At 39.9% G+C, this 18359-nt stretch overlaps 1 protein-coding gene across 1 annotated transcript in view; it reads right to left on the bottom strand.

The window, feature by feature from the left end:
* Window positions 1–18359, bottom strand: part of LOC120530251 (sodium/potassium-transporting ATPase subunit beta-1-interacting protein 3) — a 609068-nt gene that overhangs the window by 58539 nt on the left and 532170 nt on the right. Inside the window, exon 5 of the mRNA XM_039754574.1 lies at window positions 7273–7372. Within this exon, the coding sequence (XP_039610508.1) occupies window positions 7301–7372 (72 nt within the window). The 3' untranslated portion in view covers window positions 7273–7300. The remainder of the gene's footprint in view (window positions 1–7272; window positions 7373–18359) is intronic.

Raw genomic sequence — 18359 nt, 5'->3', positions numbered from 1 at the left:
CTCGTCACAGCTGATGCCCTGTCTACAGCACCGCTACCTGGTCCGCCCTCTGCAGGTGAGCTGTAGTTTGAAAAAGAGGTGGAAGTTTTTGTAGACAGTCTGGTGATCGGTCTCCCAGCCTCAGACAGGAAGCTGGAGACTGTAAAGAAGGCACAAAAAGAAGATTATGTGTGTAGAAAAGTGAATGAGCACTGTTCCACTGGATGGCCAGAGAAATGCCAGCTAGACCCAGACATTAAGCCCTTTTGGCAGCATAGAATGGACTTTCATCTTGCAAACGATCTTCTGATGAAAGGACAGAGATTGGTAATACCACATATCCTCAGAGCAAACATTCTAGAGCATCTGCATGAAGGCCATCAGGGGATTTCCAAGTGCAGAGCCAGAGCTCGAGAGTCGGTGTGGTGGCCAGGCATCTCCACAGAGATTGGTCGCATGGTGGATAGTTTCGAGATATGTCAAAAACACAGGGTACAGTCTCACGTACCACTGATACCAACTCAGGTCCCAGACTGCCCATGGCAAAAGGTCGGTATGGATCTTTTTAAATGGTCCAAGAGACAATACCTTCTCTTAATAGACTTTTTCTCAAGATATATTGAGGCAGTTGAGCTTAAGTGCACTTCGGCTGAAGTCACCGTTAAAGCTATCAAGGAGATCTTTGCAAGACATGGAACCGCAGAGACTGTTGTTTCTGATAACGGGCCACAGTTTTCTTCAGAGCTATTCAAAATGTTTGCAGAGGAATATCAGTTCACACATGTCACCAGCAGCCCACGTTATCCCCAAGCCAACGGGGAGGCCAAACGTGTGTGCGGACTATAAAGGACTTGTGGAAGAAGGATCCTGATCATAGCAGAGCACTACTGGCATACAGAGCAACTCCACTGGAACATGGGTTCTCGCCAGCCCAACTGCTAATGGGGAGAAACCTGCATACGTCCCTACCCCAACCAACAGCTAAAATGGATCCTCAGTGGCCGGACCTGCTTGATTTTCGAAAGAAGGATGAAGAGGGACGGTGTCAGCAGGCAAAATATTACAACAGGAGACACAGGTCCAGACCTCTGTCACAACTCACACCTGGACAGAAGGTTTGGATCACTACAGAAGGAACTAGTGGTGCAGTTGTCAGGTCTGCCAGTACTCCCAGATCATATGTGGTAGAAACATATAGGGGTACTTTCAGGCGAAATAGAAGCCATCTTCGAACCACAGGAACTATTACTAGGTCTGGTTGAATGGTGAAAGCGCCTGACAGAATGGATTTGTGAACTATCAGAGAAAATAACATCACACAAGTGTTCTAAATCTAAGTGGTTACATATGTTGTGCTGTGTGAAATAAAGAAAAAAGAAAGTTTTCATTATGTGTTGTTGTGAAAAAAAAAAAAGAAAAGATGACTAAAGCTAAAAGGAGGAGGTGTAGTAATAGGACTACTATTCCCATGATGCTTTGCGGTATGCCCAGGTTATTGGAGAGCTGGGAACTTCCTGCTTCTTGTTGAATAAACGTTTTTCTAAGGTTACGACTTCGAGTCCCGCGTCCTTATTATACAGGTAGTAAATACAGTATATATAAGAAAAAATTCCTATGTTAAGAATCTAAAAAAATAACGATTATTGTGAAAAGTATGATTTTACAGCAAAATGGAAATCCTTAGCAGAACTATTAAGAAAACGAGAACGGTCAGGCAAAGGAAAGCACTTGATGGAAACATGAGAAATTGTGAAGAACAGAGTTAAAAAGAAAATTAGTACCTCAATAGACTTAATTAGTCAGTGGATTGAGAGCTTTTGTTTAAATAAGCTAATAAGGAAGAAAGATTGTATATGATTGGCTACACAGGCACTGATAAAACTATCAATAGTTCTCCTAGGTAAACTAAGGAGGTCACTGTACTGTAATTTGCTATTTCTCTACAATTAAATAGAGTATCACATGACTTAAGTAATATACTGTATAGGATGAGAATACATAAACAACACACCTGGGGAAATTATTAAAACAATTCCACCCCAACAATAAAATGTAGTCCAAGAAGCAACTTTGGCAGTTTGAAAAAAATGTACATTACGATATCTTTAAGAAGATGAGGGCAATCGGCTAAATTAATACGACTTTATGCCCTGTTCTTTATGAGAGATGATGGCAAGGCAATCACCCCTTCTTCATCCTTACAAAACACCCTCACTAGAGCAGAGCCTTTCAGAGCAGACCTTCTGGCTTCATGGATTTGTCAAATGAGCCTCCTCCTTAACTGGTGTTTTGTTGGTTAGCCCATGACGTATCAGAAGGTCTCAAGAGCAAAACCAGAGTCCCGGAACTGATGTCTGTTCTGCCTCATGGCTGCAACCTTCACTTTGCCACTGTTTTCTAATTTCTAATAAGCCAGCGTTTCTCAACCTTTAAGTATTTGCGACCCGAGTTTTCATAACAGTTTTAATCATGCCCCCCACTAACATTTTTTTAAAAGGAGCCCACTAATACCAATTTGTAATTTTTCAATTAATGATACATCATAGATGCATATTTTATTATACCTACTTAACTTTTATTGACATTTATCTAACTCTATATTTATTTTTCCACTATTAGAATGTAGTTTAAGTTAATTTGTTTTGGTTTCAATAGATGTATTTTTCATATTTTCGATTCTTGTTTTCTTTTTTTTTGCATCTTCGCCCCCCCCCCCTTTCTGTTACTTCACTTCCCCTAGGGGGGCCCGCCCCACAGTTTGAGAACCACTGTAATATGCCATATTAGAATCGGGAGGCCCCGTCTGAACGTCTGAACTGATCCATTGAAACCGAGAACCCTCAAAGCTCTCCAGTGGTGATGAGCAAAATGATTTGTGCAAAGTTAAATTTGCAGTTAAACTTAATGTTTCAGTTCACAAAAAAAAATAGTTAAAAAATTGTGTGCCATTCACAAAAAGCAAAGGTGTTTAGCTTCTGTTTAGAAGCTTTTCCACAGTGAGAATAAAATCAAAGAAAGTGTGCATATCCTCAACTAGGATAAGGCAGTTGGTAGGTATTTGAGTTAGCGATGCAACTTTCCAAGTACGGAGTTTTCAAATGGAGAAAACACAATAATATGCACAATGTTGCCTTTCATGTGTCTTCACGTGAAGAAAAATACTGCATACTGCACTCCGCAACGGTGATGTGAATGGGAGGTTATCATGGAATTGCCTTTACTCGTGTGGTACAGGTTACACGTGGCATGCAGCTGCAGAAAAGAGTCAGAACGAGGCTTTATAGAGCAACTTTCCTTGTTTTTTACTCCAAAAAAAAAAACATTGAAAACTTCCAAACAACTCTTCCAGTTTCATAATCACTAGTGTCAATTTCACAAAACTGCATATGAATTGAAATTCATAATTTACTTGTTTTGCTCATCGCTACTCTTCAGAGTAATGAAAGTCCCGCAAAAGGATATCAAAATGTTCAAGAATAAGGCATGACACATGAAGTTACTGTGTAAGGTTAAACAAAAATAAATGTAATCCGGTTAAATGAAAACTAGTTTGGGTGGCACGGTGGCGCAGTGGATAGCACTGCTGCCTCGCAGTTAGGAGACCTGGGTTCACTTCCCGGGTCCTCCCTGCATGGAGTTTGCATGTTCTCCCCATGTCTGCGTAGGTTTCCTCCGACAGTCCAAAGACATGCAGGTCAGGTGCATTGGCGATTCTAAATTGTCCCTAGTGTGTGCTTGGAGTGTGTGTGTGTGCGCCCTGCGGTGGGCTGGCTCCCTGCCTGGGGTTTGTTTCCTGCCTTGCGCCCTGTGTTGGCTGGGATTGGCTCCAGCAGACCCTTGTGACCCTATAGTTAGGACATAGTGGGTTGGATAATGGATGGATGGAAAACTAGTTTGAAACCATGTGACTAAGTTAGAGATGGTTGAAGAAGCTGTGATATCTCATTTATTTATTACTCTGGATTTGTTAAGGGGCACATAAATTAATCTTAGAAAATTGAAATATCATGTTGCACCATTTTCATTTGAAAAAATGTGTCAGTGAAGTTTGCAATTTTTTTGATTCACCCAAAGCTTTTTTGCTGCTGACTGGTTGGTGTCTTTTACTAATAATAGACTGTATTTTTTCCAGAGCACTGGCATATTTTCTCTAAATGCTTGCACTCATTGATTTCTAAAACCAGCCTAAAGGATGTCCTGACAGAGAAAATCATTTGATGCAGGCATAATTCTTTGAATCTCAGTAAAAAAAAAATCTATCCTTTTCAAACTTGTTTATTGTAATTTGGGGTCAAAGGACTGGAGCTTTAATTGGCAGAAATGGATTCATGCACACCTCCTCTCAGACAGGACCAATGTATGGAAGCCATTTAACATAACCTGCCCATTGTTAGGATTTGAGAGAAAAAAAAATGGAGCACCTGAGGCAACAGGCTGGCTGACATTCTAAGTCCAAACAATGGAGATGTATGGCAGCAGTGCCAACCCCTGTGTCACTTGAATCTTAAGAAAAGCCACTGTTTAAAATGAGAGAAATGTGTGAAATACCATTTATTTAGGTCAACATTCATTTATGGTCATTCCATATGAACAGGTAACTGATGATGTGCTAGTCACTTGATGGCCATTCATAAGTTTTATCTTACTAAGAAATTAAATTTGGAACATTTTTGATCAGATTTTAGACCAAGAGAACTTGCATATCACACTCGTCGTGAACCTGTGGGGATTTGTTAAAATGAAATCTGCCCAGATGGCTTAGCCACTAAGTCACCTCTTACAGCAATTAAGACATCCATCCATTTTCTAACCTGCTGAATCCGAACAGGGTCACGGGAGCCAATCCCAGCCAACACAGGGCACAAGGCAGGAACCAGTCCTGGGCAGGGTGCCAACCCACCGCAGGACACACACAAACACACCCACACACCAAGCACAATTTAGAATCACCAATCCACCTAACCTGCATGTCTTTGGATTGTGGGAGGAAACCGGAGTACCCGGAGGAAACCCACGCAGAGAACGTACAAACTCCATGCAGGGAGGACCCGGGAAGCGAACCCGGGTCTCCTAACTGCGAGGCAGCAGCGCCACCATGCCGCCCAAGCAATTAAGACAAAAGGTAGAATTCAATTTTTTTACGTAATCGTTATAAAGTGCACTTCCACTTTAGTATATAAAAAAAGAATGAGGATATTAAATTGTGAGTTTTTATGTCAGGAAATTCTCTTATGCATTCTTTTCCTCATTCACATGCTAGCATATTAGTATATAACAGAAGGATTCCACCAGCTGTGGTTTCTATCACACTGAAAAAATGTTAAGCATTTTTTGCTTTTGCTGACATTTCTTGAGGTAGTATGCAGAGTGAAACTGAGTAGCATACACATTTCTGCACCTTATTCAGATTTCTATTAACTGTTGTCACACACGTGCACATGGGAGGCAGTCTAAGGGCTTAGCTGAAGATAAATCACAGAGATGGAGGCTGATGAACAGCACTAATGCCTTTTCTCCCTCTTTCCTAGACCTTCAGAAGGGAAGACCAGTTAAAGCTCCTCCTACTTCCAGGGCCATACCACACCTTCCTGCCTACCTCACTTCCCCTTTTATCCCGCCTCTTCCTGCCAAGTAAATACAAAAAGCCACCCTCCACTCACCAGTTCAGTCTATGTTAATGGACCAGTCCTTTATGACGACTCTGTCATTGTTAGCAAGGGGGTCAATATACGGGGTGGAATCCCCAAAACTTTATCTTTTGTCCTCTGTTTTGTTCATACTGTATTAATGTCAAAGGTTCTGTATTATAACACAAGCAACCACAATTAGTGCTTATGCAGCCCGGCACTGGAGTAATGCTGGTAGGTACAAGCCTAAAGGTAATGAATATCTGGAATGAAAACATCTACAAAGGTTCTGGTGCACTAAGAACAATACCTTAGCATTGGATAACCCACTAGTTCAATGGTTCTCATTTGCGAAGGAGGGGGAGCAGCCTACTAGGTGCACCAGTACACCTCCAGGGAAGCAACAAACTAACTGGAAATAATTATAAAATAAGACCAAAATACTTAAATCACTAAAAATCATGTTCCAGCAGGTCTGTCAAACGTAAGACCAGTCAGCTGGATTGGGCCCTTTGATCTCTTCAAAGCGGTTACATACTGCCCCCTCAAAGTGTGTTTCTTATATAGATTGAATCTGAGTAGAGTTCAGCTGGATTACACTTATATTTGGCATTAAAATGCATCTCCAGTGTCCCCAACATGTCTGAACAGACATCAGATGAACCCAATTTGAGGCTTAGTGATCCCTTGTGTTTATCTGTGCAGCACAGCTCATCACAGCTACAAACCCGTGATTACAATGGGAATGGGCTACTCATAATGACCCAAGAAGATGAAGTTAAAAAAAAACAGACATGCCTCACTGCCGCAAAGAAGTTTAGTATTTTAGCACGCTGGCAGAAATTTGAAAATCTCATAAAGGAGATGGTAGGTCGACTTCACAGACGCTGCTGACGCTCTCCTCTTACTTTTTAAAGCTACACAGGTGGCTTTGTGGCTATCAGACTGCTGCCACCAGATTTCACGACTCTTTTGTCTGTCGCTGATGGAAAAATGCCAGTGCTGAATCCAGAGGGTAACAAAGTACCTCCTGTAATTAAGTTATGAAAAACTAGGCTGCAGTGACTAATTTTACATTTTAAAATTTACCTTAGATTTCTTATTTTTAGAAATCCTTAATCATTTTATGCTTAAAAAGCAGTGAGTAGTGATCTTCTTTTGTTGTTATTAGTAATACCTGCAGTGACAAATTCTGTATGTTGATAATGACGGTTATTATTTATCCCTATTTGTCTTATGTTATGATTAAGAAAATTCAGGCCCTAGCAAAATTAACTTTTATTTAATAAAAACATAAAGGCTATTTTTGAAAGAGCCTATTTTCATTTGATATTATGCTTTAGAAAAACAGGCAGTGTAATATCACAAATATTTAAAAAACAATCACCTTTGTCAACTGCAACAAAAGTACAAGAAAGTAAACATCATAGCCTGTGTAGGGGGGTCTTACATATTCTTGTGGTACACTGGGGGGACCTTGGAGGAATAAAGGTTAACAGCAACTGCTCTAGTTGAATGAAATGAATAGATAGATAGATAGATAGATAGATAGATAGATAGATAGATAGATAGATACTTTATTAATCATAATAATAATAATAAAAAAAAATATGTAGATATTATGGTGAAATTTAATTTTTATTTAGGTTTAGGAATTTTGTCTCACCTGTTGAAGCTCCGAAAGCTTATCAATGTTAGTACTTGCAGCTGTCCTCTTCTTCTGTAAAGACACTGATCACATAGCAGGCATATACAAAGCCAAGCAGCTGTAAAATAAAAACATGGATAAGAACAATAAGGATTTTGAAAAAAAATCTTCATTTTGGAAGTAGAATTTAAACAGAGCAGAACAACTCCTGATTCTTATTTAATTTCCTTACACACTTTCCATTTCAATCAGTGCTGTTGATGTCAAAACCCTTAAACAGATTAATTAAAAGGCAGTGAATATAACTATACAATGTAGCAACAGAAATCTAACATTTATTAAAGGGAACTGATGCAAACGTTTGAGTTACGTAAGATTTAATGACCAACTGGAGATACACTATACTTCACGCGACGTGACACATGCTGCAGCGGACGCTCCTGCTCCGCACGCGTTGTACTGTTTATACTTGCGCGCGTACTTTACGTAAATCTGGAGGAATCCACCAGGTGGCAGTACGAGATATTATCACGGTGAGAACATGTTCGGCTTCTCTGTGTGGTAAATTGCCTAGAACACTCATTAAATTCCAATGACACCTTACTGCAATATCTCTGAAAAGGATGTTTAATGATTAAATCCATCATTCCAGGGATGTATCCATTCTAGCAAGCATTGGGCACAAGGCTGAAACAATCCCTGGATGGGCATCAGCTCATCGCAAGGTGAATACAAGCACTCACATACACTAGCTTCATTTTAGTGTAATCAAATCTGCGTATCTTTGAAAGGAAACCGGAGCACACTGTGGAAATCCAGCAGGAAAACATGTAGACTCCAAGGCAGGGAATATCAGCGACGTGACTCCCTGTGAGACAGCAGCGCTAATGCTCCGCCACCGTGTCACCCCATGTGTGTAATTATTAACAGTATTCATTATTTAAATGAAATTAAATATTTATCTGTAAAATGCAACATACATACTTTAATGCATTTCATCATGAAAGTGATATCAAGTATAAATCTTACGATTCTAAATGTGCATTTACATTACATACATACATTTAGTGTGTTCTGTGTGGCAATCTATTGCTGTTTGCCACTGCTTTCAGGTCCGGAGGAAGCCCTAGAAAAAAAAGACGGCACAGAAGATGGTATGTGAGACTTTTGTATTGTGTCATTACGATCGGGAATATGCAACGCTTGAATATAAAAGCACCAAGAATGGATTTGTATGTCGGCATTTTGCTTCACCACATCAAACCATTCATCAAACATCAAAGTGCAACATCGATCTCGTAGGATCTGCAAAGCGGCTTTCTGTCACATGTAGATAGTAAACAGAGACTCTGATGTTACATTCCAACTTTTAGCACACTGAGCCTCCCGACTTTTTGGTGGTACTGCAATGCGTCGCGTTAATTTCTGAGGACATGCTCAGAGGACGTGTCAAATGAATGCTGGGAACACGTGGCAGCCATGATGCGGGCGCGTATGCGTTCTGAGCGTGAAGTATAAACGAGCCCTAAGTGCTCATGCTTCTGTTTTATCATGAGCAAGGGCATATCAAAGACCTTACAGGCATCAATTTAAAGGGGACACTGGGGAAGAATTTTGAGCTTGCACCACAATGTAACCATTTCTCTGCTTCTCTAAAGCTAGAAGGACTTTGACCCAGAAGAGTTTCTATGAACTTGCCTCTGACCTGCCGCAAATTCTCCCTTTCTAGCCTCTCTTACATATAATCCAGGAAAGCCAGCAGGATAGCGTCTGTCATGAATAGCACCTAAAATTTCATAACTGTGTGGCAGATGAAGCAGCCTTTTCTTTTACAAAGATCTTTTACCAATCAGCAATAATCCTTATTGCATCTCCAAACATTTTTATGCAGCTTGCTGAGTTCTTCTACAAAAAACACAAAGTTCGGCCATTGGTTTCTTATCATCATGTAGGTTATAAGATATAAGACAGAAAAACAGCAAACCTCCACATATCTTAAAGACGGATTTCAACTGATGGCAGAAGAACAAAGAGATGGAGGGATGAGAAACCTGGACCGCAATGACTAGAATGATCTGAGCCCTTACAGTCCTGTCACATTTCAGCTATTTTCAGTCATAGACTTCATTTAAATAATCTTAATGAGTTGCAGGCAGTTATGGTGAGCTACTTTGACCACCAGTTGCATAGTCTGACATACCTAGCCATTCAGTCAGGCCAGTCTGTGATTCTCCTCAAAAGAAAAGGTTTGATTTTGTCTTAAATCACAGGCGTGGGCTCTGTGTGTGAATGAGACACAATGCACACAAAACTGCATATAATACACTTATAAAGGAATATGGAATGCGGGTATTTTGGACCTTGTGAACAGAAGAGAGGCTCATCCATCTGATGTCTCGTACTTTATGTACCATAACAGAATGCAAAAAAAAAACAAAACTCTCTGAATTCTCCATCCTGGAACACACTCACACAGCATCAGTTCTATCAGGTAGAACATTATTGGCCAGCTTAAAAAACATTGGAAATTTGAAGCTGTGCTGGAAACTCTTCACAGAGTCATCAAATTTCTCATGTCCTGCGATTTCTAGACGTTTGACACCATCAGGCCACAAGATCAGCTACTGCAGTCTTCAGCTTTGACTGACATCTCTTCCAACTAGACATTGTGTATTGTGCATAAACTGTAAAAAAAATATCACTAGGTATATTGATATTCTAGAGTATCCTCAAAGCAAAAAACAAAAAAGGAGAAAAGCTTCCAATAATTTTGAGATCCTTGATATAAATAACATGCATACTGTTGAATTCTGTTCTGTACTTGTAATATTTTTATTTATGGTTACACTGTATTGGGGATTGCTTGTGTTATTTTCTGTGTATTGTATTGTATTGTATTGTATTGACCTTCTTCTCTTTGACACCCACTGCACGCCCAACCTACCAAAGGGGTCTTTCTTTGAACTGCCTTTCCCAAGGTTTCTTCCATTTTTTTTGGGAGTTTCTCCTTGTCTTCTTAGAGAGTCAAGGTTTGGGGGCTGTCAAGAGGCAGTGCCTGCTAAAAACCATTGAGGCACTTCTTGTATGATTTTGGGCTGTACTAAAATAAATTGTATTGTACTGTATTGTATTGTAAATGGGAATGCCAGCCAGGATACGCGTCTGTCAACTAGCTGAACTGCCCTAAACAAGAAGTTCTAATTATTCCCATCATGGTTATGATCTATATTTAATAAAACAGTGGCTGCAGGTTTTCATTCTAACCCTTTTAACTCTAAACTGACATTATTGTATAGTTTAGCACCTTGTGTGAACCAGCAACTCAGAAGCTCATCTTTCATATGATGTTATGTGAATGCAATTTCGGTTTTCCAACATGATCCAATTTCAGCTTAAGCACTGTACTCTGATTTGCGACAGACAAGAACAAAACAAGCCATTAAATGATCTCCAATTAAAACTGTGTGCAGCACTGCTGTTTCTTATTCTCTATAAAACATTTTCCAATGTATTGATAATTTGAGTGGCTTAAGTTTCTGTTTTAATTTTAATTTTAGGCTAAATACACCCACAAAAATGATCAGTGCTTTCTAGCTTCATTGGTTGACCTCAATGCTGTTTTTCCATTGTCAACAGAAGTTTATTTAAAGATCGCCTCAGGCAATAAATAACTGCATTTTAAATTAGCCACTCCATATCTTAATTTAAATAATACTCCAGAATTAAAGGGCATTTGGATTCTTTGATTCCTAAATTTTAAGTATATTGAATAAAACATTAATTTTAATGAGCTGTACAGCCTGTCTGTAACGAGGACAGTCCTAACTGTTTCTGTTTTTGGCAGCTGTGAAGTTCAATTCAAATTCAGTGGGTCACTGTGGTCTGTGTATTCAATACGCTTTAGGCTCATATAAGTTGCTTATGAAATACTATTTTTTCATGCGTCATTTCTGATTATTATTATTATGCTACATTACTTGCTTTTTGTTTTAATTATACATTCTTGCTATTGTGTTCTTTATTACTCTCTGAGAAAATATTTCTTTACTGTACCAGATGAAACGCTGATACTATTGTTTGCATCCGGACATTTTCTAACATAGGGGACAAAGCCTGTAGCTGGTTTATTGTATCAAAATAGTAAGTTACAAAGAGTGTCAAAGAGTGTCTCAAAGCCATCGACACCCGGACACACTGGTAATGCTGACCTGTTCAACCCTGGAACATTTGAATTGAGCAGTGTTGTGATGTGAAATTTTGCATACAAGTTTATAAATATTTTGTATGTCTTTATTTGTAATTTAGGCAAAACAATGTAATATTAGTGTTACATTAGTGAGAAGCATTCATGTTTACCCCAGCCTTATAGGACTGGGTCTCTTTTAATTTTACAACAGAGTTGGGGGAACGTGCCTTAAACAAGTTTGTGAATGTTTCTCTGAAGTCTCTCAGTCAACCCCCATAGGAAAGTCGGGCTGCCTAATTGACAACCTGCTGTCTGTTTTGGGGACTGCACTGCCTCACAACGGATTTCCCTGCAGAGAGTTGGGAGAGCAACTGAGCATGTCATTGGGACTTTACAGCAAACATTACCAAAACAGGGCACCAACATTAACAGAGGCCAAATGAAAGGAACACTTTGAAAACACATCAGATCTCATTGGAGAAAAAGTCCTGCTGGATATCTATACAGATATGGACTGGGTAATGTGTTAGTAATGAAAGGATGCCACATCATTTGATGGAAATGAAAATTATCAACCTACAGAGGGCTGAATTCAAAGACACCCCAAAAATCAAAGTGAAAAAATAATGTGTCAGACTAGTCCATTTTTCCCGAAATATCATTGCAGCAACTCAAAATTGTACTCAGTAGTCCCTGAAAACATTGGGGCATACTCCTAATGAGACGACGGATGGTGTCCTAGGGAATCTCCTCCCTGATCTGGACCAGGGCATCACTGGGCTCCTAGACAATCTGAGGTGCAACCTGGCGGTGTCAGATGGACCAAAACATAATGTTCCAGAGGTGTTCTATTGGATTTAGGTTAGGCAAGTGTTAGGGCCAGTCAATGGTATCAATTCCTTCATCCTCCAGGAACTGCCTGTATATTCTTGCCACATGAGGCCGGGCATTGTCGTGCACCAGGAGGAACCCAGGACCCACTGTGCCAGCACAGGGTCTGACAATGGGTCCAAGGATTTCATCCCGATATCTAATGGCAGTCAAGGTGCCATTGTCTATCCTTTAGAGGTCTGTGCGTCCCCTTATGGATATTCCTCCTCAGACCATCACTGATCCACCACCAAACCTGTCATGCTGAATGATGTTACAGGCAGCATAATGTTACCACGGCTTCTCCAGACCCTTTCACGTCTGTCACATGTGATCAGGGTGAACCTGCTCTTCTGATTGTTTGGTCAGAGACATTCACATCAGTGGTCAGCCAAAGGTCATTTTGTAGGCTCTGGCAGTGCTCATCCTGTTCCTCCTTGCCCAAAGGAGCAGATATTGGTCCTGCTGATGGGTTAAGGACCTTCTACGGCCCTGTCCAGCTCTCTTAGAGTAACTGCCTGTGTTCTGGAATCTCCTTCATGCCCTTGAGACTGTGCTGGGAGACACAGCAAACCTTCTGGCAATGGTACGTATTGATGTGTCATCCTGGAGAAGCTGGACTATCTGTGCAACCTTTGTAGGGTCCAGGTATTGCCTCATGCTACCAGTAGTGACATGGACCATAGCCAAATGAAAAGCTAGTGAAAAAACAGTCAGAAAAGATGAGGAGGGAAAAATGTCAGTAGCCTCCACCTGTTAAACCATTCCTGTTTTGGGGGTCATCTCATTGTTGCCCCTCTAATTTCATTAACACCAAAGCAACTGAAACTGATTAACAACCCCACCTGCTACTTAGCTAACCAGATAAATAGCCCAGAAGTTTCATGGACTTTATGCTATACTCTGATTAAAAAGTGTTTCTTTAATTTTTTTGAACAGTATATTTTCACTATCTACTTTACCCAGTAAATGGTGAATAGGAGTGAAGCCTGTACTGACACTTTCAATGATAAAGCATAAATCAGCCCCAATTGTGACGCTAGTCCATCACAGGGCTCACTCATACACTCACTCACTCCATCTTTTTCACACTAGGTCAATTCTTCTACAATTTCTTTGAATGGGGGGCTTTCCTTTAAGGTCTGGAGAAACAAGCCTATCAAAAAAAGCAATTATCTTATGTGTATTTATAACGGCGACTAACAAGTTTAGTAACAAAATTTTTAGACCAAGTGAAGATTTTTCTAAACATGTTTGCAGCAGACCACAGTGGATGTCAAGCAGCCAATTAAACAGAGAGGTCTGTTAGTGCCTGTACAAATTTAAAGTGTCAGAGATATCACAGTAAAAACCAAACAGCCCAGTCTATTTAAACAGTGGTGCTCCAAAAATACATTGATAAAAGCTGGCATCTAAATTCACTTGTGTGCTTCCACTAATTACTGCCCTGGAAATGTCATTCAAGCTTTTCCCTTTGCAGGAAGCTCATCATTCTGTGTGCTGAGAGGATCTCTCTCTTCTGCACTCATAATTGGAAGTGCATTAAGGACTTGTTGAGTAGCACTTAGAGATGGGCAAGGATTAGCAGCCCAGGGTTTCCAATCCCTTTTCTAATTACTTCATTCCAGCCATTAAACTGTATCTAATTAAAAGAGTCTTTAATATGTTAAATAATGGCTGTGCGTCTTTTGTATATATTGTAATGGATTAATCTATCTGCTGAGGGGAGCCCAGGGAAGGAATTCATGTTTAAGATATCACAACAGGCTAAAAGGCCTTTAGAAACTGCAGGATACACTAATGAGTGAAGACCTCTGGAAGCTGCTGTAGATATAAGGTTCAAATAATCGTATGCCAGGCTATGGACCATCTGGAAACAGTCTTGGATTTATTTAAAGAAAATGTGTTGACATCCTGGAGTAAAACTAGATATTCTATATTCCTTCATCAGCAGAGCAGGATCAACCGAGGTTGGCATTATTATGGCCATGAAATATGACAAAATGTCTTTAGCACCTTAACTTTTTAACATGTATACCAACTACAGTTCAGCAATTTTGCCTTGTGATGTGCTGGAGATGAATCATTACCAATTTTAGAAGGTGTAGGATGAGAATAAGAGATGTTATAACACATTTGGGGTCAAAACCTAATTGGAGTATACAGCATAGCTCCTGGTCCAGGCTTTGGTCTAGTCATGACTGAACTACTTCAACTGTCTGCTGGCAGGAGTATTGGCACATTACCAAGCACTTCAGACAATTCAAAATGCAACATCATGTCTTCTGTTCAACCAGCTGAGGCAGGCATTTGTCACTACTCTATTTGGATCACTCCATTCACTCCCTGTAAATTCAGGTATTTGATGTTTGCCAACAGAGTAGTCAAAGAGTCAGAAAGTATATATGGAGTCATTTGTGAGGTCCTATGCCACTTCTTGCCCACCCAAATCTGCTGATGGGCACCGTCTGGTGATACCACTTCTGAGTGGTATCAAATCTCAATCTTGCCTTTTTTCATTTATAGTTCCTAGGTGGAATAAGTTGCCAACCTCCACTCAAAATTCTGACTTCCTCAGTGTGTTTAAGAAACATTTGAAGGCCCTCTTTCTAAGTGATTTTGGCTTTGTTAGGTTTTAGTAATTTAGCAAAAGAAAGTGTAATTGCATTTTGTTCTGAGCTCTTCACTTGTGGTGATCAATTTTGTAAACTTTTCCTGTTACACTTGTTCCCAAACAGTCTTCCAGACTGATGTTTACTTGCCATTGTTGACGTCTTTTGTAAGGTGGATAAAATCATCTGCTAAGCAAATAAAAGCAAATGTAAAAGGCAGAAAAATATCAAAAATACATTGGTCAAAGTGTGAAGGGAGACTCTTTATCAAAAACTAACAGAACAATGGAACATAAACCAAAAAGGCTTTTAATAAGAATTTCATTAGCAAAACGTTTTTATTATAATCAGTAGAACTGGATGAGGAAAGACCGTCACAGGTAACGTTTTAACCAATCGCATCAATGACGTCACAGAGCACGACCTCTGAAACCACACCCCCAGCAAGAGGGAAGTATGTGTTAACAACAGGATTCAGAAAATGATCATGCTCTATACAAAAACAAAACTGTGATGTCAATGGTGAAAAGTAATTTTAATAACATCAAATAATTTGTAGATTTCACAAATGACATGATATGTTAATTCCTTAATTAATAACAAAGAATTTCATAACACCAGTTGCCAGCACCTCTCCAAGTTGTGACCACTCTACAGATCTTATGGGGACCAATTTAAAGTTAACTCCAGTGAAAGGTTTTATGGGTATGCAGGAAGTCTTGCATCTCTCTGTTTACTCTGCAGAGCAGAAGTCCTGGATCAAGAAGAGGATGACTAAACCTTATCTGTCTCTGCTCTAACCTCCACTGTGTCCTGTCCTGAATCTATACACCCACTCTAGCCACCAGTAATGACTGTCTAATGCCTGGACTGATTTGCTTAAAACAAGATCACTTTGGTAGGCTGCATAGGTGCTCATCCAGAAGCATGATGTCTAGCCAAGACAATTCACCCTCTGCAAATAAATAGATGATGGACTGTTAATGTCTATTACCTTTACCTAGTTTTTTTTAAACATATTAAAGCTGTTTCTGATGTTTTACAGGTATCCCTGATCTAAAACTCTGCACAAAATACTGACTAGTCAGAATGACACACTTCTTGTACATTTTAGGGGCTCTTCACAGGACAAGAATGAAGTTATTGAGGTTACTTATTAGCTAAACATCTCTTCTCGTTCATGCAGGATCATGTTGTACAACATCCGCAATATCAGTCCTTATCTGACACAGTATGCAGCACAACTTCTGGTCCAGGCTCTGGTCTTGTTGTGTCTGGACTACTGCAGCTCACTTCTGGCAGGAGTACCCACATGTGCTATGAAGCCACTGCAGGTGACCCAGAATGCAGCGGCCCGTCTTGTGTTTAACCAGCTGAGACAGACACATGTCACTCCTTTCTTCAGGTCGCTACATTGGCTCCCTGTAGCAGCACACATTAAGTTCAAATCCCTGATGCCTGCCTACAGAGTAGTCAGTGGGTCAGGACCTGAGTATATGGAGGCACCGGTGAGGTGCTATACTCCTTCTCGCCCACTCAGGTCTGCCAGTGAACAGTGTCTGGTGATGTCACCACTGCATGGTATCAAGTCTCAATCCAGGCTCTTTTCCTGTGTAGTTCCCAGTTGATGGAACAAGCTGCCCATCACCATTGTGTGGCTGACTCCCTCAATGTATTTAAGAAGCAGTTGAAAACCCATCTGTCCTGTGAATATCTGTCTAATTGATTGGGGTTGAAAACAACAAAAAACAAAACAAAAAAATATGCCCTGTGATCTTTTATATTCTTGGTTAATTTGTTGTTTAAGTTTAATTGCCTTATAATTTATGATAGTAAATTATTAGTTATTTCCTCTTTTCAACTTTTTTCACCTGTCTTATTACACTTGCTGAACAAACAGGCCCTAGACTAATGTCACTCGATTATGTTTGCCTCTGTTGTAAGTCACTTTGGATAAAAGCATCTGCCAAGCAAATATATGTAAATGAACATGTAAGTAGGAAATACATTGCTCACATGAAAATAAAATTGAACCTGAGCTTGAATTTAAAGTTTGGTGGAAAGTAATAACTGAAGAATATTGGTATTGAACAAATAAGACCCTGCGGTGGGCTGGGATTAGCTCCAGCAGAACCCCATGACCCTGTAGTTACGATATAGCGGGTTGGATGATGGATGGATGGATGGACAAATAAGACCAGCCAGAGCTTACAGGATGGTAAATAACAAAGGAAGTTAGGATGAATTTGGAAGCTAAACCATATAGTCTGACATAATTGATGTGGAAAGGCGATATGTAGGATGTATTAGGCCTTTGTAGGACACATGCCAAACAAAGTTGTATTGCCTGTGCTACTTTAATATACTGTATCTCTTCTTTGAAAAAAGAAAAAAATGTTTTTATTTTTTATAACATGGCCTAGCAGCCTAAGTTCAATCAAGGAACAGAATGTAAAATAGGAGGTTAGATTTGAATACACAATCTAAGGTTTGCAACTAGAAAACACACCTTATGAGAAGGAGGTAGTAGTCATAGTGGGCTAATCACTGTATACATCTAGGCAGTGTACTGATTTGAAAAAGAAAAATCAGAATCACATTTATTGACCAAGGATTGAAGGAAATTGACTCACCTGAGATAATTATGACACAAGAAATCTAAACATACACACACAAAATGCAATACAGTATAAGAAATATGGAAATAAATATTGAATTAAGCTTCAGCTATATTAAGAACTAGAAGTTGGCTCCGCGTGCGTAGTAGTGAAACATGACAGTGAGAAGTGCCCTGCCCAGCTGCCAACACCTGACGTCACGCTTCCTCCTCCCAACAGCCCACAGCCTCTGTCTCGGATAAGTGCGAATATATCACTCCTGTAAGTGAACTATGATTCTCAGTGCTATGAGAGAAGTCGCAAAATAAACTGTAATGTTCAAGCAAATTATAGAAAAAAACCCGATCTAAATCTGTGAAGTAGTTCTCTTGTTCACTAGCTAAGCGGAGGTAAAGAACGTCCCAAGGCTGGTGCGTGAGTGAGGAGGGCCCTGTCCCCCTCCCCCGGCCCACTGCGTGTCTCTTGGATTCGCACAAATAAATCAATACTGCAAGTGAACTATGATACATAGCGCAATGAGAGAAGTCGCAAAATCAACTGGAACGTTCAAGCAAATTATAGAAAAAAACCCAATCTAAATTTGTTAAGTAGTTCTCTCGTGAAAAGCGGACAGACATACAGACAGATGTTGGATTTTATATATATATATATAGAGATATTACAAAATATTTTGGGGTACCCAAACTGAACAAGAGCAGCTGAATGAACCAATTGTTATTTTGTTGGCCTATAGAAAGAAACTATTGTTATATCTGCTTGTCCTAGCAAAGTTTAGTCTATAGCGCCTGGAATATGGGAGAAGTTCAAACAGCCTAATAT

This window comes from Polypterus senegalus, chromosome 5 (assembly GCF_016835505.1).
Source record: "Polypterus senegalus isolate Bchr_013 chromosome 5, ASM1683550v1, whole genome shotgun sequence".
Lineage (NCBI taxonomy): Eukaryota > Metazoa > Chordata > Cladistia > Polypteriformes > Polypteridae > Polypterus > Polypterus senegalus.
Note: the sequence above shows the minus strand (reverse complement) of the source record. Positions and strands in the feature narration are given on the sequence as shown.